We start from the raw sequence: 27,169 nt of genomic DNA on the forward strand, positions 1-27,169 counted from the left end.
CAGGCTCGTGCCGCTGAAAGAGGTCTCCTTTCAAGTTTGAAAATATGTTAATCGGTCGGAAAAACTATCAGAAATATATATGATAAAAAAAATCAGTAAAGTTCCCAATACTCTTTTTGTGAACTTTCTTGCTATTCCCGAGTGTGTTTTAATCGAAGAATTTTCTCTCTAATGACACTATGGTTATGTTAACCAGGATTGCAATTTAATATTTACGGAAGACTTGCGTTTCGTCTTAAAAAAAAGGCTCATTAGACTAGTGCGCTCGAATCAAAAAATAAAAAAAAGGCAAAATAAAGTACGAAGTTGAAGAGAATTGAGGACCAACATACCTAAAAGTTTTCCCAATTTCATCCTCCGTAAGGTTATCTATTCCTGAGATAAAAAGCCTTAGTGTTTCAAAAATACAAAATTTTGTTAACTATAAATTTATAATTATGAACATATCAATGATAACTCTTCCATCCTTCAATTGCAAACCACATAAAACCTAAACAATTCAAGTGCACTTATAAATTAAATGATGAAATGATGTAAAGCAAGACTTTAGTTAGCGTGCTTGCTTTGGTTTTTTTTTTTATTGTACAATCATTATGATAACACCAAATTTAATTCAAATATAATAATTATATAAATACAGGTTAAACTATGCCGATACATATTGTTTAAAGATGTCAATCTTATTAACAAAATTTGTATAAACAATTATACAAACAAAGCAAGCAAGTAAACCAAAGTTTTGCTTTACATGCATTAGGAAACTAGCTGTAAAGCCTTAATTTAGCCGACTTGCTCAAACAATAGATAAAGTAAGAGACGGATTTGATAAAATTTAACATATGGAGGAAAGTTTGGGTTTAAAACACTCTAAATAAATTCAATAGAAATTTCATTTATTTCAAATGTATTCCATTTAATTTCTTATAAATCGTATAGGGATCTTTATCCTTGTTTTTTTATCCATTTCCATATCCTTGTATTTTTTTTTATCCATTTCCATGACACTTCACCACTTATTACGTACATCTTGATATAGATTGAATCCTTGGTTTTCCCGTTTAAAAGGTTTTACACTGGGGCACTTTATAACTTGCTGTTCGGTGTCAGCCAAGACTCCATGTTGAAGACCGTATTTTGACTTATTTTTATTATATACTATTATAAATTGTGACTCGGATGGAGAGTTGTCTCATTGTCACATACGACATCTTATCTATCTATGGCTCAAACCGAAACGAAACGGAACAAAAAGGGATAAAAACACACTTTTTTTATATATTTATAATGGGCTTAATATGAGTCAGAAAAGAGTAGAATAGTGAGTCGCGTTGGGGTATAAGCTTCACGCTGAATTGCCGATTGTTTTTGTAAGCGTCACACGTGAAAGTTAAATGATTGTGTCGTGAAAACGAGAAATAAAGTATAGCAGGACACGGAAAACTTCAAAAAATCAGAACTGCATAGTATAAGCGGGATACGGGAATCTGACAAAGCAGTAAGCGGGATCAGGTATCAGACCCCCCCCCCCCCCCCCCCAATGATACCCCAGAATAAGATATTTATTTATCTTCATCATATTGTTACAGTCATGCCTTCAATAACAAATGTATCCCATGCATGCATTTTCATATTTTTGATCCCTTTTTCAAGTTTGTGGTCTTCAAATTTATAGACAAAAGTCCTTATGGATATTTGGGGTTCTCTGACATGCTGAATCTAACCGTGTATCCAGTTTAGGGATCTTTTGCCAAGTTACCGAAATAGCCCACATAGAGGTCCAAAGGGTCTAAGATCATCAAACATGAATTGTAGCATGCATGTCGTGTACAATTACCCAAATGTGCATTGTTTGACCTCTGTGGTACTGAGTATCCACTCGCGGATTTAGAAATTTTCATAAGTAGGGCCCAATAACTGCATAAAAGGGGGCAACCCCCTGCCCCCCTAAATCCCCCCGTCGAAATTTACGAACATATATGCTTTTCAAGTGTGAAAACCATCAACAAAATTTATACATAATCGGGAATGTCTTTAACAGAATAGTCTCACACCGTAACTATATCGGGCCCAACTATATATAATACTTTAGCTATTTGACCAACAATGTATAAAAAAAAACAGAACGAATTTAATGTCATCTTTCCCTATTGTTTAATGTTATAAGTCTGTTTCAACTGGCAAGAATACCCATAAAGCGGACAATCAGTTTGTTCTTTAAATTGCTGTCATTGAATATCAAGAAAGAAAATAAATCCCGAAATTGATTTGAAAGTTTGATACTCTATAGTTTTCCTGGAAAATATTCACATCCCTTAGGGATTATTAGTGTACGTCCAGTTGCGTACATATAACATGTATGTCGGAACAATTGTGATGATGACGAATTTCTTCCTTTATTCGAGAACAATCTAATGATATATAAATGTCCATAAATGAGCCAAAGAAAGTTTTATATCGACCTGTATTTAAATCTCTTCTTCTTCTTTTGGTATACAATAGTCTTTCGACATTTGATGATTACATACTGTTGGCATACATGGACTAGTCTACTACATGTAACAAAACTTTTACCCCAATTCACACAAAATGTATGTTTCTTTCTTATGTACAATGTATACATGTATATATTTGAATTTGCGCTATAGTTCCGTAACTTTTTATCCTGGCGTATATACGAATGGTCGACAAGTGCGTACATTTTTTTTAATCAAAATTTCTGGTATAGTCTGATCTGTCCTTCACCATTGACAAAAAATATGTATATAGATTTTTATTTCATCAAATCTGTTGTTTATTTTTAGGTATTATCTATATTTTTATTAATAATTTTCTTTACATCAGAAATGTTATTCATAAACAAGCGTATGAGTTTAGTAATGACTAGTATATATAATATCACTTTCGGACACACAAGATAGAGATGCATATTATACGAATGTAGGAAAAAAAGTCACGGAAAAAAAGTCACAGGAAAAAAGGTCACAGGAAAAAAAGTCACAGGAAAAAAAGTCACAATATATATTTTTTGCATGAAATAGTCATAGGGTCTGCACATACATGTATTAACAGGAGAAACATTCCCAATTTGTATTTTTTTTCTTATGGAAATGGTCATAAGGCCGCACATATATATGGATATATTAGCGAAACATTCCCAATAGATATTTGTTTGGAAATAGACATTTGTTAATTCATTTTATATGACTAGCTTTGGAAATTTAGATATAAATTGCAAATCATTTAAATGGAACATTTTCATGCTAGTGTACTAGATTGATACATGTTTTCAAGGATTTGTTGTAATTATTTTTGTTTTATATCTCTTAGAGATGTGAGTTTAACAGCAACAATTTCCCCTAATTTTAATAAAAGTTAGAAGTTCAGTATATAACTTGACCACATGTTTTTGGGATTTTTATAAAGATAAGTATTCTGTAATTTAGTGTTAAACAAACAACTCATTGCCATTAATAATAGCTTAGCATTTTATACGCATTTTATACATATATATCTAGGGACTGTTGATATTGATGTGTGGCTTCTTGTGGCACCTCCCCCCTTTGTAGACCTTTTATTTCTTGTCTTCGTAGGAAGCCATATCAATGAAATACAACTTATGCTCAATATTAAATAAAAGAACCCAATCAGTTTTCCCTGTTAGTTAAAAAAGTCAATTTTGAAAAAAAGAAAATGATTTATTCAGATACACTTTTATTAGTTTATATATCACGTATATAATTCCTTTATAGTTTTAAAAAATTAATCCGATACAAATATATTATGACTTTTTCAATGCATTCGAAAACTAAAGTTTAATTATTTATTGCATACATGTACATAGTGACTTTTTCACATGCATTCCAACATATTTCTGACAAATAAGTTTACTTAAACAAATTGTGACTTTTTTTCCTGCGACTTTTTTTCTTGTGACTTTTTTTCCTGTGACTTTATTTCCTAGGGATATTGTGACTTTTTTTCCTGTGACTTTTTTTCCGTTATACACCTAATAGTTCAAAATGGAAAGTTATAAGTTACGGGCCGTTTACACTGACCAATACCCTAAGACGTGATCCAACGATGCATGAATTTGCAAGCTCGACAGGAAATCGCCTGAATACCTGGACGTGTCACACACCCTGCAATACCTTTGGGAGTAATACCTTTAGCCATGCAGGTGATCAGTGGAACGAAGATCCTAATTTATTTGAATAAAGTTTATTACATAAAAGAATTATGAACGAATTAGATTTCCGAAAACAATTCAAGTTTCACGGAACAATTATTTATGATTTGAAATTTTTACTATTTAACTTATTCCAATATTATCATTATTGTTAAAAATAACAGATCATGGTTATTAAAAAAAAAAGATAAGAAAATTTTCCGTATCAACATAGTTTGTATAGTTAACTAGTCGGATAAAACAACCGTACGATTGACAAGATATCGACACGCAATTACGACTACATCGGGTTACTGTAGTTTTGTTCCTTTTTTAGATTTCTTTATTTCTTATAAAACCAAGCAAATGGTACAAAGAAAGATATTTTTACATACAATAACATACAGATTTTTAGACATATCTTGGGTGCAAAGCGGAGAAGGTAACAAAATGGCCGACCGGAGAGAATTGATACTCTAAATTCAAAATCGATGGTGATCTCTTATCTAGCAGAATTAAACTTTAATATTCATGCATTTGAGCATTTTTATACAGAATGAACATAATATCAATTTTTGATTTTTTTGCGAAGTTTCCCTTTAATGAAAATTCCCAATCATCACAATAAAAAGGGTGAAACAGCTTGTATACTTTGAGCTTTCGAACTAAATGGTAACCCCAACCCCCAACATAGAATGGTTCAAATTTTGAGTTGGAGCCGTCAGACTGCTCTATAATTTGATATAATTTGTCTCGGTGGATCCAGGGGGGTTCCGGGGGTTGGACCCCCTTTTTTTGGCCGATCAATGCATTTGAATAGAGCATATACTTGGACCCCCCTTCTACTCTGGGTTGGGACCCCCTTTTTTAAAATGGCTGGATCCGCGCCTGATTGCAGTACACTGCACTGTGAGTATTTGTTAGATAATCACGCGCGATTTTATCATTTAAAGGAAATGCTTCACGAAATAACTAAGATCAGTTTATGTGTACACGTAACACAAAGAAGAAAAGATTGGGCTGCCTCTCTTCAATTGTGTCTAGTTACCAAAGTAAAATCAAAATTTATAATTCTCTGACAATGCACCTGGTGATATATTGTATATGTCATTCCAACAATTACACTTGTTCTTTTATTTGTGTGGTTATTTAATGACCATTTTAATTCAAAGCTTGGTCAGTTGGATTTGCATCCTTCATTTTCCAGTACTCCAGAATTTCTACATACATATCACAGTAAGTAATTAAAGTTGTGTGTTAAACGTCAATGCGAAAGCAAAAAATCCATAATTTTTTTTAGAGGGCACATATGTTTCTTTCGTCTGACAGCAGGTATACACCACAGTTATCGTAAATTATAAAAACATATATAAAAAAAATCGAAAAGAAACCATTATTTTTTTTAACACAAAACAGAGAAAAGAACTGATAAGTGCGGGGAATCCATGCGCCTTTCCTCCCTGATGTTTCGATATTTTAAAAAATAATTATTCTTTTATCCATGTTAACACGTGAAAACTACACCAGTGAGTTCCATATATGTCATAAACTTACAGCTGGTCCTGAATATGCATGAAGTATTTGCCACTGGACTTTAAACAACCAACAATCAATCACACTACAACTTATAGTATATATAGTTGTGAAATACAAAATGTATATTATAATTATACAATTAGCCAAATAAATAGAATACAATGATACACACTACTTTATATACTAAGTAACTGACATAATTTAAAGGAATAATCTCTAAACTATACAAGTAGAGAAGCGAAAAGTTTCTTTTGAATAGTAAACAAACTTCCGAACAGCTAGTACATGTTTTTTAATGATTTTCCCTACGGCGCTCAAATATTTTGCATGGTCTTTTAGTGTTTAGACATATGACATTGCAAAGACTTAAAATATATACGTCCCTGGACATTGTAAGAACCTTTAACGTATAATAGATTCAAATTCGTTATTTTGTTCAATATAAGAAAAACAAAGACATGTATATTAAAAACTGACGGTCAGACATCACTATTTAAATACGTGTATACACAAATTCATTAGTTCTTTATTAACGTTTAGCCCTACGGCACCTTTTTATTAAGAATGATGATGAGAGTAATTGTAAAATATAATAGGCATGTTCTTTCTTACGTTATGGATCATTGATTTTGTTACCTGTTGACCCGGTTGATTACTAGCACGTGCCATTGAACTCGACCATTTTAACTAACACAGATTTTTTTTTAAATTAACGCCATACATATATACTAAGAACTATATACATATTATATGAATTAGAAAATAAATTTTATAAGGATACAACATTGTTTGAATGAACATTTTTATACGGTGATACTTTAACACGGTCCCGACAGAGACTGAATGCAGTATCATGATCAGCTTTCGGGATCCGGGAAGTCTTTTTTTTTGAATTTCCGGATGTCGAGAATATTTTTTTCCAAGTTTAATAGAGTAACTCGCACGAAAAAAACATAAAAAAGCAACAGCTTCCACGGTAAACTATGACATATATCAACAGATAACGAATTAAAGCAACTGTAATACATAAAACAAAAATATGCATGTGTTAATTTGCCTCCGTTGCATTTCTGTGGTTTGTCTCATTGGCAATCATACCACATTTCCTTAACTTTTTAAGGTAACGTTTAGGATTTTCCGTTACTTTTTAATCTTCAAATACGAAACACATTTTCACCGGTGTTCACATTTTAAGGTTAAATTGATGGCATACATTTTGGTGTGTATACAATAAACATACGTCCTTGCATTTAATTATCAATATATATATATTCATATAAACTAACATTTATTAAAAAATAAACAATTATATAGACGAATTATTTAGTAGTTCCTCAACAAAACAAGAAAAGAAATAAAGAATCAACAGAAGATTTAATCCTTATTTATCTTTTAATTAACCAAAATATACTTCAAATTATAATTATATTAAAATACATGTATATTAATCTAAAATGCATTATCGAGTAGAAGGGGCGCAACTCGTGGTATCAAACCGATATACTGAACGGATCTAAACAGGGTCTGAAAATTTTGAACGTAATTTTGTATCCATGGTCTGTTTTGGTCTGACACTGTCTTAACGGGTCTAAACAGCCCGCTAGACGATTCAGTCTTTTCCGTCTGGACATGCCTTAACGAACTGATTTACCTGATGCGCTATCGATCGTAACGCAGTCTTAACGGTCTTAAATGTCTCGACGATTTCCTCTAGCGGTAAATCCAGTCAATCAAGATGTGATCAGACCAAAATGACCGTTTCAGACTGAAATCGTGCTACTAGTGTATGAATTTGAGCATTTTTATACAGAATAAACATAATTTCAATTTTTGATTTTTTTGCGAAGTTTCCTTTTAAGGCATATAAATAGTTGGTTTTTTTTTTGCAATATTTTGATTTTTAAAGCCCCAAATGTTGATAGTTGAATTTTTTAACTTTAACGTCAAATTTTAACACGCAATGTTGAATATAGAATGTATCATACTGTCTATAATATATATCCTATTGCCATGAAACTTTGTAGGCAGTCTCATAGTTTATTAAGCTTAGGTCAGACCAAGTTTTATTAAGATTGGTCATTTTTTTTTATCCTATTGCCATGAAACTTTGTAGGCAGTCTCATAGTTTATTAAGCTTAGGTCAGACCAAGTTTTATTAAGATTGGTCATTTTTTTCTATCCTATTAGGTCCGAGTACACAGTTATCCTCCCTTGATTTTCGTTGTCCACGAATATAGTCCCTAGTATGGAGAAAGCGCAGGTGGGATTTTTTTTATTTCCATTTATTGTCTAAAAGAAATGCACTACGAAATAACTGTGTACTCGGTCCAGTTCCCGATATATGTGCATTTTATTGTCAAACACAAAACATATTTATGTAGCAGAAACATTCTATTTTCAAATAAAAAACTACAAAGTCTACATTTTAACAATTTTGTAAAACTGCCATATATTGGGGCCAAAAAGGGGTCTTACTGTACCTACTCCTTTAATGGATTTCTATTTACTTATACTAAAGTTATTGTCCAAAAATCAAACGTCTTTGGACGATGATGACAATGATAACAGATGTCATACCAATAAACGACAGTCATATAAAAAGTTATATTTGGGGCTTAACAGACAATCAAAAGCATAACAAAATGTTTTGCTGAGTGCAGCCTGATACGACAGAAGTGTTGGAAACTTGAACATGATGAACAGTTGGTGCAACAAGACTCAGCTAGTGTTTTAGTTTTTTAGGAAACTGTCAATCGAACACAAAGGCGTGTTTGCGTACCTCAAAAAACGATAAACCCAGGGTTTAGTCGAGAACGACATCAGTTGGAAAAAGTGAGAGGCCAAATCAATTATGACATGATACATGTATGTGATATGTAGTTAGAAAGCATCGGAAACCAAAAGTTCTAATAAGGGACAACTTAACCCAGATTTATGCGTAAAACAAATCAATAATATAAAGAAACAAAATCCCCGCGACTGTTATGACGAGGGGAAAAAAAACACCAAAAAAACAAACATACAAAAAATTGAACAGTAAAATTACTCACAACATGCACAAGCCATATCAATGTTAATGTAAACAGTAAAAATTTTAATTCCGGAGAGGTTCATTGGATAAAAGCTACCTATGTAGCCGATCTCAGAAAGTTGTCTTAAAAGATTCACTTTCAAAATTTGGAAAATTAAACGCCGGTGTGCCTCAGGGTTCGGTATTAGGACCGTTATTGTTTTTGATATATATTAATGATATAGCTGATGGTTTTTCTGGATTTGGGAGGCTTTTTGCAGATGACACTTCAATAGGTCATACTGCTCCTAATGAATCCATTTTAAAAAATTTAATCAGTACAGATCTTGTTTACTTAAATGCGTGGTCAAACAGATGGCTAGTGAAGTTTAACCCAAATAAAACTGATATTGTGATATTCAGTATGAAATCTATACAAAGTAATTTTTCTTTTGATTTTGATGGCACTACATTAGAGCCAGTTCATACGCATAAACATCTTGGTGTCATATTTAGTAGTGATTGTAAATGGAGTAAGCATGTTGATAAGCTGATAGAAAAAACTTCCAAGCAGCTTAATGTTTTACGAAAATTAAAATTTAGACTTAAGAGGGAATATTTGGAAAAAATTTATATGACTTTTATTCGGCCAATTTTGGAGTATTCGTCAGAAGTATGGGATAACTGTGGACAAAAAAAATCTGATCGGTTGGAAAATATCCAACTCGAGGCTGCTCGAATAGTTACGGGATTAACAAGTTACGCTAGCCGGAACAGTATCTATTTAGAGACGGGTTGGGAAAAATTAAGCGTCAGACGGGAGGTTAAAAAATTATCTATGTTTTATAAGATTATAAATAACCAAGCGCCAGATTATTTACACGATTTGGTTCCGGATTTTGTATCAGATATTTGTAATTATAATTTGCGTAACAGTCAAAATATTACTATTCCCGTAAATCGTTTATCAGCTTATCAACAGTCTTATTTTCCGTCATCTATTGCACTGTGGAACTCTTTAGACTTAAGTATAAGACATATTCCTACATTTTCCTTTTTTAAATTAACCTTGCACAAACTATACTATAGAAATAATAAATGTCCGAGATTTGGTTCTTTAGGAGATCGTTTGTATTCTGTTTTACACACAAGGCTGCGTAACAGATGTAGCGCACTGCGTGCTGACTTGTTCAAAGCAAATTTGATACAAAATGCAAATTGTTCATGTGGTTTTATTAATGAAAATGTTGAACACTATCTATTATATTGTATTCATTTTTCAGCTCAGAGAAATCTGATGTTTGATGAAATTAATGTCTTTAGTGTTAATATTACTATCGATTTATTATTATTTGGCGATGATGCTTTACGTACTGAAGAAAATGATATTATTTGTTTATCTGTTCATGGATATATAAAGAATACCAAACGTTTTTCTCTGTATTAACAACCTTAATTCTGTTAACACATGTGATTAAAGATATTTCTATATACATGTAATGACAATAATCGAATGATCTTGATGACTATTTACTGTTAAGTTTTGTTCATTCAATGGATTTTAACGAAAGAATATAAGAATAAGTTTCAAATCTATACTTACCATTGTACAGCTGACATCCTTTTCGAAACTTGGATAATATATTAAGATCCCACACTTTATTATGAGAAAACACACACACTTATTTAAGTTATGTCCACAAGAACAAAATTTGCGCATAGGTAATTCCACTAACTATTCGGTGTGTTTGTGTGGTATTTATACTGTAAAAGGATGCACTCGATTAAAATCCATTGATTCGCTTCAAAAAGTTTCCTTTTGTTTTCATGTCTTTATTCTTAAATTATTTGTTAGTTAGAAATATTTCATATGTTCATTAATTGATGTGTATATTTTGTATTTGTTTTGGAGAAGACGTTTCTAAGTTGTAAAACTTGTGTCTGATCCTTTTGTCATTTTGAACAATAAAATATGTTTAAACTATTGGATAAACAGGCATAACATGCCAGGGGTTTTGGGAAAAAAGGACCCTGGCCAGTTTTGGGAATTTTTAAACGCGATTTTCGATTGAATTGGGAAATGCACGAACCTTTTCACTGATAACTTTTGCTTGCTTTTCTTCTTTGTAGCTGCGTGCAGTGATATCAAGGTATTGTGAAATTTTCAAGTGTCTAAGGTGCTTTTAAGAAGCTCTAGATCTCCAGTATCGTATTATGACTGCAGTACACCATATACCAATATGCAGGGCTTTCCCTTGAAATTGAAGTAGTAGACTAAATTACAATTATAGGTGTCTGTAACTTGCGTTTGGCGAAGCTGGACGCCTACCAAGTTGTAAGCTTGGTGCTTTACGACAGGAGGTTGAGGGCCGCTCAAGGCCCCTAGAAGCTCTGGCATTAATAGAGCAAAATCCTGCATTTTTGCAATCTTCTGGCACCTAATTTCATCTTTCAAATGACCATTTTTTAGGTATGAAATTAAAAAAGGAAAAAAAATCTCAAAGAAATGTCATTTTTTTTATGTAATGGTTTGTTTTTTATTTTCTTTACCTTTTGCTTAAAATTCATTTGCTTTTAAAGGATTTTTATTCATATAATAATCCGATTCATCAAGATTTTTAACAAATGATTTGTTAGAAATCTTGATCGATTTATTTTGCAGAACTACGTGCATTTGTAAACTGTTACGCGTATTTAAATCATACAAATATTTCTCAAGCATTGACAGAAAATTGATATATCCTCTGATTTTCTCTTTTTTGTATGTAAACTGTTCAATAAGTCCGATACATAAATCATTTGGAAATGTTATTTATTTGTGGTCGAGTCGACAACATTCTACTTTCATTTTTGACCTTGATTCTCTGAACACCACGTGGGTTTTGAAAAATGAACGTCAAAAGCTACTGTTTTCCAGATTCTGAACAACATGATTTACAGCATTTTTTTTTTATCTAACATTATTCCATAATATAAAATTGTCATCCTATCTGATCGTGTCCACCTTCTAAAAGCCTCTCTCGTCTCTCTTAGCTTTTTATCTTTAAAAAGAAACGAAGTATTCTGACTTTAAATACACAACCAGTCAGTGACCTGAATTCATGTGAACTCTGTTTAGCCCAAGGTAAACACTGACTTTTCAATCGTCCTTGTTTATCGTGACCGCGACTTTACGACAATACGTCTCTCTGCTGCCTGTAAACATTTGAAAAAGATTTTTTGTTTTTTTTTAATTTATATTTTTGTCAGTGAAGTAGCCGGCACTTGAAGCCACCGTAAACGGCGGAAATCAGCCACCTACCAGCTACTTTGTAATGCCCTGCATGTGGTCATGACCATATGTGTATGGTCCAAATACTAATATGGTCAGGAACATATACAGTGCTGTTAAATTACTCCCTACATGTACACCATTGTCCCTTCGGTATTAGTCCAAATAGTTATGACGTCTGGCAAGGCTATTTTATTTTTTTTCTGGGACGCCTTCCTTCGAAAAGCCTTGCCAGAAGTCATAATTATTTGGACTAATTCGGTATCTGCTATGCATGTTTACCTTTCCCCATACAACTTGGGTAAAAGGATTGTTTGGTGCTGTGTTTATTGTTAAAGATGTTGAGAAAACAGAATTTCTTATTCTTCTGCCAGATAATGGCCACATTTAACCCACAAATTATACTGCAATGGGTTTGGTGCGCATACAGACCACCACTCCCTCCAAAAATTATTCGCACTAGATTTACTGTCCACATCATACCATCTTGTAACGGGTTAAAAGAAATGATAAAAGCAGGCGTCATGTAAACTAAAGCGTTCTATTAGAACTACACCATAACTGTTAACATAAGTATAACAAAAACATATTCAATCACCGTTGAATGCAAACATGCAAACAGCAAACGATATGAAGTTCCGAACGAAAACTTACATTATAGGACAAAATCATGTGAAGAAACAATAGCAATACAACCAACCAATTGTTTCAAATACAGTTACGTTTGAACTGAATACATATAAAAACAAAATAAGGACATCAGCGAGAAACATGGCGTGCACCTGTAAGCTGCCATTTTCCTTGTCAGGTCTTGACCTCAAGGCATGGTCAAGAAAATATTAAATTTATTTATTCTGTTTATATACGAGACGCCTAAAGTAGTGTGATATTTAATTCTCAACAATATAAAAAAAATAACAATTTTTCTCGCATCTTTCCAAGAATGTTTAAATATTTAATTTCCGCGGGAAATCACACAGGCGCATTCATCGGTTACATGTAACTTTGACGTCAAATTGTGTTAAAATATGTTTCAAACGTCCAATCCCTCGTGCGAATGGGGACCTAAACACATACTATGAAATTGAAGACTTAACGTAATATGAATCCCTGGAACATTACTTTTTGTCAATATTTTACGTTTTTAGACCCAGGAAGTCTTTCTGTGACCAAATATAATCAATATTTAAGACAGCAAAGAGGATTTTATAGTGGGGACCTGAGTCAAGTCCCCACTAGAGTTAGAGTCACCACTTGTCCGTTTGTTTAACCTATGCAAGTCCCCAGTTCAGGGGGTACGTCGTTACACACACACACATAATAAAAGAAGCGCGAAAAATACCATAGATCGAAAATAAACTTACAATGCCATGGCTTACACATAAAAGACAAAAAGAAAATAATTGTAGAAAAGACACAACATAGAAAACAAAAGACTAAGTAACACCAACTCAACAAAAACTGGTGTGATCTCATATGCTTCGAAAGGGTAAGCAGATCCTGCTACACATGTGGCACCCGTCGTGTTGCTCATGGTGTTGCAAATAAAAACAACAGTATAATGGCGCTGTTCGAAAGTCATAAATCGATTGAGAGAAAACAAATCCGGTTTACAAACGAAAACTGAGGTAAACACATAAGAGGAAAACAACGAAACAACAGAAACATTAAAGTGCAACATAAAACCAAAACGACAATGCAACACACACAGAAACGAGATATAAGAGAACAACTGTCAGTTTCCTGACTTGGTACAGGACATTTAAAAAAAAATGGTGGGTTGAACCTGGTTTTGCGGCTAGACAAATATCGAACTTTTAAGGCAATGTTAAATATTACGCTAATAATAGTCTTATTTGGTAAGTCGCATTCGTGGTGAAAAGGGATGTGAATTTTAGTTACGACATAAGAAACATGTCCGATATTATCTGTGAAAAAATATATTCAATATCAATCAACGAACTTGTCATGGCGTCCGTAAAATTTACAAAAGCTGATTTCAACTTATATCAATCAACTAACTCGTGATGGCGTCCGTGAAATTTACAAAAAGATGATTTCAACTTCACCATTTGCAACTTTCGGTTTCATAGCTATCTTGTGAGCAGCAGCCCTCTATCGAGGAAATTATGATAAGAAATACAATCCCGGGAATATCGTATCAATTGGTAGATATATACTCCGTATGCAGGCGCTGCATAAATAAATAGTATGCATGTGATTGACTTCACGTTAGCGATTCCTATCTAGAAGTTAACATGTGTCAAGCTCGTTTATATATTCTAGATCTGTATTTCCTAAACAACAATATTGAACTGAAATAAAACACATCACAAAGTTACGTTTATTTATAATGCCGAAAAAACTTTGCTTCATTCCAGTTAAACAGATTGATGCCACAGATAGAGTCACCAGTTACAAGATTTTGTTTTTAGCTTTTATCAAATAGATAAAGAATTAAACATTATATGTGTAGAGTGAACTTGTTAATGACCTCTACCGTTTGACTACTTTTGATATTTGCGGTATTTACAACTTGCATGCAAGTTAATATAATGACAAAGTTGATCGAATACCCAAATCTAATTGAAATTATATTTAATAAACAGCAAAAAAGTGGTTATTTAGATAAACAAAATTCCTATTTTTTTTATCTATATCCTGTAATTGTTCTATTTTGTTGGCAATCAAATCATTTCCTCATTAGTTATTAAAAATGATTGTTTAAATATGATATACTTACAGCTTGAACCTGGTCCTTATGCGTAAGAACAATCATTATTTTCGGAAAGTCATAAACACTTCCTCTGCAGTATGTTACAATTGTGTTCACCCAATATAGCAGATAATCTGTCATAATAAACAAAACTAAAACTAGAATTGGCTTCGGCGTTAAGAGTTAAAGACATTCTGATTAACTTATAATCTCGATAACGGATTGCAATAATAAACTGAACTCACACTTTGTTTAATGATGTTTTTGAAGCATATTTTATAAATTTCAATTAATATATGTTTATGAATACCTCTTGAGGTTTTAAGTCCACTTTTTCCTGGTAGGTACTGTTCATACGGACATGGATAATCTAGTTGTTTACTTCCATCCAATACGATTATGTAAACAGCTCCGTATGCTAAATATGTCGGATGGCTGGAATAGAACTCATCATGCCGTGGAAAATCGTAGATAATCATTGGAGCTCTCTTTTTATTTCGTGCGTGCGTTTTACCAACCTGAGAATACATCTCTAAGAATATTTCTTTAGTTATTGAAAATTTGTGCTCTTCGGTTCCTTTGGTAACGCCAAAAACGTTCTGTAACTTTCTCATAATTCCAGGGTTAGTGACAGTTTGTATATGCAAGTCACCAGAACCGCTTATAGGTTCAGACGGGGTTGTGAAATTTTCATCTGATATATATTCACTGGTTGGTGTTAAATCTGGTAGCTTAACGATATTTTTTCTTTTGTTTTCTTGTAAAAAGGTTCTGCTTAAGATGATTTCTTCTAGGGAAAAATCTAAATGAGAAAATATATGTTAAAATATTTATTATTACATATGAGAAGTTGTCTCAGTTAAATACGCATGAACCGACAAAAAATAAGGAAAGCGAGTTTGTGTAGTCTCTGCAGTTGCAAGGCAATGCAACTAACGAAGAAGAAAAGTCGGAAATATGTTTTTTCACAATCTAATATCACTCTCAGTTTGTTGATATCAACTGTATTGGGCTACTTGAAACATGGTGAGCGTCTGCTAATATCTATGATAGGTCGGTGTTGTTTATTGGGAATGTATTCTCGCGCAATCGTTGTTGTATTTCAAGGTTTAATCAGACTAGATTGATATGGATCAATTTACATAATAATCACACTGATGAAGGATATACATGATATATATTATGCGAAATATTCAACATTTTTTCATAATTTAATTCCTATTATTTTGGTGATTTTGTACCCTTCGACAATTTTTTAGACTTGTTATATATTATATTTTGTAGTGTGCGGTATCATATTTATATGATTTATCGCCACATGAGACTGATCGCAGGCTTCATTTAGACATATGCTATAATTATTTAGAATAATTTAGCATATAACATATCACATTTACTGGGAATACAATGGACCGATATGTCCACACTTGTCACTTGATAAGACGTAGTGATATATATACAAGTATATAAAACGTCGGGGAAAAAGTAAACAATTTTTACCACGAGGGCGAAGGATCGATACCAGTAACAAAACATGTACATGTTCGTTGTGAGCCAAGGGTCCGAATTGAAGACCATACCTTGACCTAAAATGGTTTACTTTTATAGATGATTTTGAAGTGGATTCATACCACATCTTCATATATCTACATTATTACTAAAAATATATGTTTATGTGTTTTCAAGTGGAATTGGTTTATTAAGCACATAAAAAAACATGGAATTAAGAGAAAATCAGCATAGCATACTTCAAAAATGTGTATGTATAAATATCTTCTTGTCTAAAAACATTCAGGACATAATGGGACTCTAACCAATTGCCTCATTTCGAAACATTTCAGAACTTGCAAATTGAAAAAAACAGCCTTGACATAACTATATATGTGTAGAGATATGAGATATCCGTTTTCAAATAACTTTTTCTGCAAGACTTATTTTTTTTTTGTTTATAACATCACCTTGCTGTCCGCATAGCCATTCCTCCGTTTCAATGTCAATGTATGCAATACCAGTGTATAATTGTTTTCCATCAGTTGACATCCTTGATCTTTTTGGCTGTTGACCACTTAGATATCTGGCTATACTTGTCTTCCCTGCACCTGGTTCTCCAACTAACACTATTCTTGACTCAAAATGTGGATAATTTTCTGCTGCCAATTGACTTAAAAGTATTGTCGCTGATTTTTTATCTGACTTCATTACTTCAGTTGAAAGACCTGGAATTTCGAAACATAACTGCAATTTAACATGTGACCTACCAAATTCTACAAAATGGTACTGTCATACTGTATATGTTTCAGCAATAAGTTTGACAATTACATGACGTCTGTTCTACTTAATGATTATAATTGTGCTATTCATTGAGACTTTATTTTTACACAATTTCTGTTGTAACAAATTAACTTTCGTCACCTGTAAAATCCTAGATTTTTTACAAGATCATATCACACCTTACTATTTGTTTTTAAATGCAATCCCTGGCAGCTGTAGATAGCGGGCCTACGCCAAGATTGATTTTTTTATTGATACAAAATGTAGTTCGATTTTTATATTATTCATTTGTGTATTTTACTGTGCTATGTGTTTTTGAGTTCGTTAGTACCGTGTTCATGTAACCTAGTGCTGAAGGACGCCTCCGGCTGTGGGAATTTCTCGCGACATTGAAGACCTGTTGGTGACCTTCTGCTGTTGTGTTTTTCTATGGTAGGGTTGTTGTCTCTTTGATACATTCCCCATTTCCATTCCCAATTTTATTAATCACAAATCTGATTTAGGGTGACACATGCATTTCCCCTCACAAGTATTGCCATACATCATAACTTCCTTTAAAATTGCCTCCTCGCTCATTCCAGTATTTTGTGACATTCCTAGTTTTTGGGAGTTTTCTGTATTTTAACATAGTTCGTGTTTTTCCCATATCCAAATTTCTTGAAGCTTGTTCACCCTTCCAATTTCATGATAAAATAGTGTGTAGCTGTTTTCATTAGAACCATTAATAATTGTATATGCACAAAAAGATATGTCATAAGATGTTGAAACGTGATTAATTCATCACCATAATTTCAACATGTGCTATCAGATATACGTTTTTAGTGTCAATATCAATAAAACACTATCCAGTTACGATTATCTTCTCATTTTTTAATTCCATAATTACGATTATCTTTTTTCCGAGTTACGATTATCATCCCGAATTTTTCAACGGCAATTTTCAAAGCGCTTAGACAAATCCAGTGCACCATTACGATTCAAATATGGTGTTATGGTATAGAAAAACCTTGCAGCTGAGTAACTAGAGACAAAAACATGCTACAATTGAGAAAAATGACTGTAAATATTTTACTTATATCTGCCGTCGCCATATTGGGATAATCGTAATTGCAGTAACGATATCTCTTTAATACCAGTGAATATCTTAATATTTGGTTACATCTAAATACCTGAGGTTGAAGTAACAAGGGCCGGAGTCTCAAAAGATACTTTATCAAACTCTTAAAAATAAAAACAAGATATTATATACAGGACTGCTTTCAATGAATATATTATGTACCAAATTTGATGGAACTAATTGTATTTTTTTTGTATGTTAGTTTATTATATTAGTTTTTTTTCTGTTTTATTTTTATTTCAGAGCTTACATGTAGGTTTAGATAATTTGAATCCTCTCGATATTATGGATTCACTTTCTGAAAGCAACTTCAAATATTTGTGATTTAATAGAAAATGCATAACTCCATTAGGTCTATTCAGAAATCATGATTCACGCTACAAAAATATATGTTTTCGGTATGTAAAACATGTAAAATGTAGATGGCAAATAAAGGCAACATCAAAATCTCGCTGATCGAAACTCATAAATTGATTGAGAAATAAACAAATCCGGGTTACAGACTAAAACTGAGGGAAACGCATCAAATATAAGAGGAAAACAACGAAACAACAGAAACACAACATTAAAATGTAACACACCCAGAAACGAAAGTACAATTTGAAAATAGCCATTTTACTGACTTGGTAGAGGACATTTTAGGAAAAAAATTGTTGGTTGAACCTGGTTTTGTGGCATGCAAAACATCCTGCTGTTATGGCAATGTTAAATATAACTTTCAAATGAAAACATTACATGACAGGGCTACAATACAAATAAATGGGAGAACATATAGGACAGAGAAACACACGAATAGTAACTTCAAAAGGTATTAGGTTTAAAATTTAATATGCAACAAGTGTGTTTCGTCCACAACAAGACTAACTAGTGACGTTCAGATGAAAATAGTTCGAAAGCCAAAACAAATTCAAAGCTGACGAGCACTGAGGACCAAAAGTTCCAAAAAGCTGTGTCCAATACGACCAGGGTTTTCTGCAAGGAATAAGAACATCCTTATTATTGAGAATAATTTATTCTTTTGCATGTTTTGCAAACATTACATCTTATAAAATGACTACTACATGTATATAATAGATATACATGATAAAACCGAAGAGTGGACCTACTACAGAATAAAAACAAATGCATTTCATAAAACATCTTAATCTAGCACATAAACATACACAGCCGCAATAGCCAAAACCTCAGCGCACAAAGTGACGTCACATTTGAAATTATAAAAAAGCACACAAAGTGACGTTACAATTAAAGTTTTGTACGTCTCAATTTAACGTACGATACCATATCCCGTTTTTGAAAGATGAAACCATGTCATTCATAGACGGATTGACAATGTCTATTTGTAGCATAATGTTTGACAGTTATGTATTGCGAAATTGGATTCTTATTTTATTGAAACGGTATATATTTGTCAATTCTAATTATTTTTTGTTCATGATTTTTAAATTAAAAAATGCAGAGTTTAGCAATTGCCTAATTAAGTATTACCAACTACTGGAAGATTATCTACGTAGCATGTTCCACCAGAAGCAGGTTCTGTTAATCGACTACAATAAACATCTACACAACCTTCTGCACCTAGTCGATAAAACTGTGTTGTATTACTAGCTTTCCAAAACACGCCGACACTACCTCGATGATATTTGTTTTGCCAACTTGTTATCTCCTCAACGTATCCTACATCGCCACCTGTCATGAATATAACAACCGTACTTATATGTGTGCAGCATTACAATTCACATGATTAGGTAAGTAAACTATGAAGAGGTGTCTTTGTTATTATTTTCTACAATTAACACACATTTTGAACCACAATGTCATTGATTCAAAAATAAAGGAAAAATTTAATCACAAAAGTATAAACTCTAAGATTTCAAACATCGCCTCAACCTTATAATCCTTTTCCGCATCCTCTCCTTGAGGGATATACAAAAGTAATTATTTGTAACGTTATCTGACTCAATCATCCGTAAAATACGTATGAGACGTTATAAACTTTATACAAAATGCATAAAAGCCATGCAATGAAAGCAAACCTTAAATATAGTTTGACTTTTTCAAAAAAAATTGTATTACTGTTTAACAATAATTGTTCTGTTATTTTACACTCAAAGGTTTATAAAATGATGCAACTGTCGTACAAGTTTAAGATTTAGCGCAATAAAACCTAGTGCAATCAACCATTTTCTACATTTTAAAATGCATGTGCCAAGTCAAGATTATAACAGTTGTTGTCGATTCATGTGTTTTTAACATTTGATTTTGCCATTTGATTACGGACTTTCCGTTTTGAATTTCTCTCAGAGTTTAGTATTTTTGTAATTTTATTTTTTATATCCAGCCCAAACTAAGTATCAATAACTACACTTTTCAAATGTGTTACCACAGTGCTTTATTTTATACTTTTTGAGAGTAAAGTTTATTAGATGAAATTGGCATAAACTAGATCTGAGATTAGTGCTCTATAAACAATATAATTCTAATAATTTTGATGTGATCTCCTTTTTGTAATAGAAACATAAAGGATATGACACAATATCAGAACATGTAGTTTGTAAAACGTTTCTACAATATCGACCTGACTTCCAAGGAAAGTTGTTAGCATGGAGTTTTGTTCACATATCGTTGTCAATATAATGAAATTGTATACGATTAGCATACACGTGTGAGGTTAAGCTAGCTATTAAATCAGGCTTTATGTTTTATCCACCATTTTTCTACATAAAAAAATCCTGTACAACGTTAGGAATATTACAATTGTTGTCCATTCGGTTGATGTGTTTGAGCTTTTGAACTTGCCATTTGGTCAGAAACTTTCCGCTTTGAATTTTTACGGAGTATAGTAGTTTTGTAATTTTATTTTTTTATTATAATTTCATTAAGCAGGCTGACATGACCTGGTGAGCTATCACATTGAACATTCAAGTCAGTACATGAGTAGGACAACATTTACACGCAGGGATATATTCACATAGGGACATACAATTAAATCAGGTTGCCTGTAAAACATGTATCATAAAGTCGAGCTCAGACAACACATAAATAATAAATACCCATGCAATCAATAAATTAAATCAGACTCTTAAATATAAGCAAGATTGCAAGTTAGGGAAACATAATCAAATAGCAAATAATGCAATTTCTCGTCAGCCTAACGACCCACTCGTATACCATGTATATGACAGGTGTTCATAGTTCAGTTATATTGACAAAAGTGGATTAGCTATTTATGTTTTTAACATAAAAAAGCATGCTGAGGTTAATCATTTAAATAAGTTATAAATTCTAATCAATAAAAAAAATATAATTGATACCCCAAATATAATTAGTGGTCGTGAAATAATATTGTATTTCGTGATTTCTGAATTTAGCATGGATAAAATATAGAAGCAAAACATTAGACTTCTATTTTAAAATGAAAAAGGATATAATAATCTTTTCCAAAGGGCATCTGACTTAGCTTTGGAGTCTGGCTACATTTTTTTCATTACAGTGTAATCCACTCTGATGATATATATATGTCTTTTAACAACCTGAGTTCGTCGATATGAGTTTTACATACATATAATAAAAGGAGCATTTAAAAAAACAAAGGCGATGCTAAAAAAATATTCAACACACGATCAAGATTTGAATCTCAAAAAAGTGATCCTTATAAAATAAATGTGTCATTCGTTTTGATATTCAACGTTAAACATGTTGAATAGAAAAACTAACTTTTGAAAAGATACAAAGTATGCAATGCCAAAACTTTTATCGTCAAAACCATACAAACAATTGATCACAACCGTACGGTAACAAATATTGCGAATTGATGAGGTAAAATATTTCCCAGCTTGAATTCAGATTCAAACAACAGTTTGTTCTAACATCTTCATGTTCACATTTACAGTTATGCTTTGGTTCTATTCAGTTAAATGTTAGTGTTTATTTTCTTTCTTTTTGTTATAATTGTTCTAAAGTTAAAAACCACGAAAAGTAATCCGCTCAAACACACTTTTGGATACAAAACCACGAAATTTTAACCCCACGAAAATTAGTGTTTATACAGTATAACGCAGAAATACCTCCTTCCAAGAATTAAGTTTTTTTTTTATTTGTTCCAATCGTGTTATAAAACTAAGCTAAACTGACTATAAGGGTTAAAATAAGGAGTATCGCATTTTTAGAATGTACATATTATGATTAAAACTGTAATTATGACATCTAACTGCTGATTACATTGATATGAATAAAACAAGTAATATGTATAAAAAGTAGAATCACAAAAATACTGAACTAAGAGGAAAATCAATTCGAAATAAATAAAGTGATTTGCGGATGGTTTTGATGATGATATAAAATTTAATATTTTCGTGTGACCACTTTTACGATACAGCAACGAAATTTGACAAATATCAATTCAGCACTTTTCAAAGTGCTGACATACAGTCAATACTGCTAAGTTTACAATCTTTTCGGTACGTTGTTGTTTTGTAAATTAAAACAACTGAACATGCTGAACATAACCTGAACAACACAATATTGACGGTAAGCGAAATTGTTTGAACAGTAGATAATTTTTTGCAATGAGTATAATTTCATGAAAGACTCAACATGAAGTAATCATTTGCTGTTTCAGATTTCCATATCTGTGTGAACTATTTAGTTAAAAATCAGGTTACTAATGCTTACCGTCAATTTTAAAATCATGCATCAAATTAGACGCTGCAACGACTTCTGCTCCCTCAAATATGCCCTTCGACACAATCCGTTCTTTGCAATGGTTTTTTTGTAGAATGTTTTGCCTGTAATAATTAAGACATGTTAGGAGGTTTTATTGTGCTCTTGTGTCTTCAAATAATTTAAGCCGGTATCAAAATTGTAAATGATTCATAGTTCATAATTCATAAAAAACAAATGAGAGCTGTCAAAACAATCTACAAATAAAGTTCCAATAGTTTCGACAGTGAAGGTCATGAAATCATTATGTTCTCCTTTCGTCAATTCGTCGTCTTGAGATTGAAATTTTACGTCATGAATTTCCTAACAAGTTATTTGATTATGGGGCAGTTAAAGTTTAAAGTACACTAGGAAAGCAAATCAGACAATCACGAATATAAATATTGTATATATTTATTCTTATTTTCAGAATAGTTGAGAAGTATTTTTTTGTCAGCTTATAATGTTTCTCAATTTGCAATGAGCTAAAACACAAATCTTGAAACGTTGAAAAAATATTCCATTATATTTGTTTAAATTTGACACATGTCAAACATTCAAAAACAAATGTAAAAAAAAAACCAAAAGATAAATAAATGTGTTAACAAATGTATTTGAATTCATATATTACTTAAAACATATGAGCCTACATCATGCCGATCATTGTTAATACTTACAAGTTTGCAACAACCAGGGCGATGTTTTGTCAGACTATTTAGGAAAATGTATGATACTCTATATATGGAATGCATAAGCTGTGTTTAATCTTAGAAACCATAATCTATCATAAATTTTTAAAGCTTTTTAATCATATATAAGTAACTTCGAGTACTCCATAGCCAATGTTGTAAGCTGCCCAATAATCAGAAGAGACAAGCATTCAAACAGTTATAATATTAAGTATTTATTCTCCTTGATTAATAAAGAAATCGAGGTGACACCAGCATGACCTTGTGTATCATAGTATTCCTTCCTAAGTAGTTTTGCATATTCCGATGAAGATAAAAATAAAACAAAATAGAAATCAATTGATGGCATGAGTAAGATTAGAAAGATACGGATTAACATATCTTTCTAATCTTACTCATGCCATCAATACACGGAGAGAATGTGATTACTTTAACTGGAACATCGTTTGGAATATGTGATGATGTTCCGGACCATATTAGTATTTGGACCATACGTGTATGGTCATGACCATATGGGTATATACTCAAATGGTCAGAGTGAATAATAAGTTAAAGATTAATACCTAACTCTTCATAAGGTATGAGCCTCCTAGTTGACACGTCATTAAAATCACGATATCAAAAGCCATTATTTTATCATAATGATAAAAAGATTATCTAAATAAAAATAAGCAGTTTCACGCATTTGATTTTACTCACTAGTCAACTAAAGTAAAGACATTTTATACCTAACTATCGCTTTGGTATTACGCTTGAATGTCAACACGTCGACTTGGGAAGGTATTTGTCCAGAATTTCTAAACAGAACCGTTATCAAATTATCTAGACCTCGTTATCACAGCACGAAACTGCTTACAATGTTAACTTTTCACTCGAAAGCAAAAAGTGTTATTGCGAAGGGTCGTGCAAAACTAAGACGAGCCAATGCAGAAAAGTTATGGTACGGCGACTCGTACCGTGTGGAAATAAATTTCACCCGACGCATAAATACAAGAATACAAGTAGCGAAAACTGACTATGGCATCAGTATTGAAGGTGTATGTTGCCTTTTAATTATTTATAAAGTTTATTGTATTATTGAAATGATTATAATGCATATTGGAAAAAAATACCTATATGGTATAAATACTCATATCGTCCGGCCCGTTCATAACCCAACGAGTATATACTCATATGGTCCGATCATACGCGTACGGTCGGACCATACGCATATGGTTATGACCATACACGTATAGTCCGGAACAATGACACACAAAGGTTGTAAATATCTTTAGAATAGAACAAGTTATTCACATTTAAAAAAAAATGCACAATGCATACCCGCGTGACTCGAACGCGTATGTCCTTTCAAACGCATGTGTGTCGTCATGTTGATCACTCATGTAGCACTGAGTACACAGGTCAATTTTACATTTGATGCATGTCCATTTCATTCCGTGGATCGGACTATCAAAACAGTTTTGACACATTGTTCCATGATGTAATTCTCCTAAAATATAGCATTTGTTTTAATTTTAAAACTTAATCACATGTACCATACCGATTAGTGTATGCGTTAACTACGTGTTTTTCTAGAAAATATTCTTCAGTGCTATAGTCATGATCTTCTGCGGGTGAATTCAAAATTATATATCTCCACATAATAGCTATCAAACAATGTCAAAAGGTACCTGACTTATAATTTGATACACCAGACGAGTCTCGTTTCTTCATAAGACTCATCAGTGACATAATACTTTGTTGCGGGGAAAATTCTGGAGGACAGGATTACTTGTTGTTTGATGGACGAATAGTAGACACAAACGCATACAAAGTTTTTCAGTCAGTTCATGCAATATCATTATGAATATTATTCTGTTTTTTGTCTACATGTCAAACTTAATTGTTTGGCTTCTGCAAAAAAACAAAATATGTGTCTTTAATTCTCGATCTTCATTTATTGGAATTTGTACCATGCAACAGTTAGCAAAGTATCAACACTATATTAATGGATACTGAATGTATAAATTACGCAAATATTGTTTATATCGATTAAAAAAGAGAGACACCGATCTTAGGGAACAAACGAACAGTGAACTACAAAAAGAGCGTCAACATGACGGACGCCTCATGCAGAATTTGCGTTCACTCTATTCAGTACAATAGCACTAAGTATACAGTCGGTCAAATTACTTTTTGACTATCATATTGGTACTTAAAATTCTAAGACACATATCGGAAGTGAGTTGAAACCCTAACACCTCGCATCATTCAACCTATTTGCGATTTTGACCATACTAAATATAGATTGTCGATTTCATTTTTTTTTTGTTTTTTCAACCTTTGCTGGCGACTGTAAAAAATTTGAAGAAAATCCCATTTGTACCTTTTCCCCTGCGATATTAACGAAGACTGTTCCCAAAAGGAAACCTGTTTTGTCTTTTCAAAGCGATATAGTAACATAGAGTATTTCCGAAAACCAGTAGGTTCTTTCTAATAACCGAACTCAGTCGAACAGCTATGTTTTCAATCCGAAGTCACGATATGTCATATACCTTCTTCAATCAGCATGTTTGGTTTTTTTTTTTAACTCTGCTAAATTTTCTACGATTATTTCATTATTGAATAGTGTTTTCTTCTAAACTGTTCAATACGCATCGCGAAAGGGATGTTTTCTAATTGTCCTGGCAGTCATTATAAGCCTGTGTTATACGGTAACTTGTCCCTGAATCGCTATTTACAAAAAATACTTAATATAAAAACGAAACACAAAGTCTCGTAAATAAATATCCCAATATTAAGTTTGATATCCAATCTTCAATAAAAACTTATTGCAAAATATATTTTGATCAACACTATTAGAGGATGGCTTGGATTGAGATAGTATTTATTAAAAAAAAAACCAGCCATATTGTCTAAAGGTCAACAGGAAGTTGAAAATATTGAAGGGAGACAATTTTGGCAGGAAATAACCTAAAATAAATATTGTCAAATCTTATAATACATTTCTGGTAGCAATAATTTAAATATTATAAGCTTTATTAAAAAAAAACAGTTTTGTTTCATACCATGTACATACATTCAAAGAAGAATCAGAGAAATTTGTATTTGAACATAAACAAGACTGTATTTCCTGTTTTACTTCTTGCATTTATGATCCTCCTTACATGGGGGCACTTATTAAATGCTTTTAATTTTAACAATTATGAAGAAAAAAAGTAACAGTTCTTAGCTTCTGCAATATATGCAATGTATTGTTGCATCAAAATGATATGATCCTCTCCCATCTCACCGGTTTTATTAATAAAACTCCTTACTTAGGAGCACTAGCACCCTTCTGCCCTGAGATTCAAGCTGAAACACTGTTAGTAAGTATATAAAAAGTTATTTTCAGTTTTATTTTCATTTAGTCTTTTTGTATAAAAATTGGTTTGGCTCCTAAAATTTCAACTGGGCCCCTGAAAAAAATATCTTAGGGGCCCAGCTGGCCCCTAGACAAAAACAGTTAAGTTTAGTCAGCAGTTTGTCAGATGTATATTACGTCTTATAGTGTAAGCATAAATGAGCGTAACGTATAAACTGAAATGGGTGAACGCCATACGATGGATCAGAGGTTTTGATTCAGCTGGATGCTTATGGATTTGTTAATAGCTAATTACATGTAATGCCAAAAAAAAAACAGATAAACTCTGAAGTTACCTAGCATTACCACTG

The 27,169-nt window shown here is 32.4% G+C and overlaps 1 protein-coding gene across 1 annotated transcript in view; it reads right to left on the reverse strand.

Moving 5' to 3' along the window:
• The window catches only part of LOC143059319 (uncharacterized), a 53,736-nt gene that overhangs the window by 11,265 nt on the left and 15,302 nt on the right, over nt 1-27,169 (reverse strand). The window contains exons 3-9 of the mRNA XM_076232800.1: nt 24,797-24,965; nt 22,761-22,873; nt 19,575-19,775; nt 18,139-18,189; nt 16,657-16,914; nt 15,009-15,500; nt 14,726-14,832 (exon numbers count right to left, since the gene is read on the reverse strand). Of these exons, the coding sequence (XP_076088915.1) occupies nt 14,726-14,832; nt 15,009-15,500; nt 16,657-16,914; nt 18,139-18,189; nt 19,575-19,775; nt 22,761-22,873; nt 24,797-24,965 (1,391 nt within the window). The remainder of the gene's footprint in view (nt 1-14,725; nt 14,833-15,008; nt 15,501-16,656; nt 16,915-18,138; nt 18,190-19,574; nt 19,776-22,760; nt 22,874-24,796; nt 24,966-27,169) is intronic.

Source organism: Mytilus galloprovincialis, chromosome 14, assembly GCF_965363235.1.
Source record: "Mytilus galloprovincialis chromosome 14, xbMytGall1.hap1.1, whole genome shotgun sequence".
Lineage (NCBI taxonomy): Eukaryota > Metazoa > Mollusca > Bivalvia > Mytilida > Mytilidae > Mytilus > Mytilus galloprovincialis.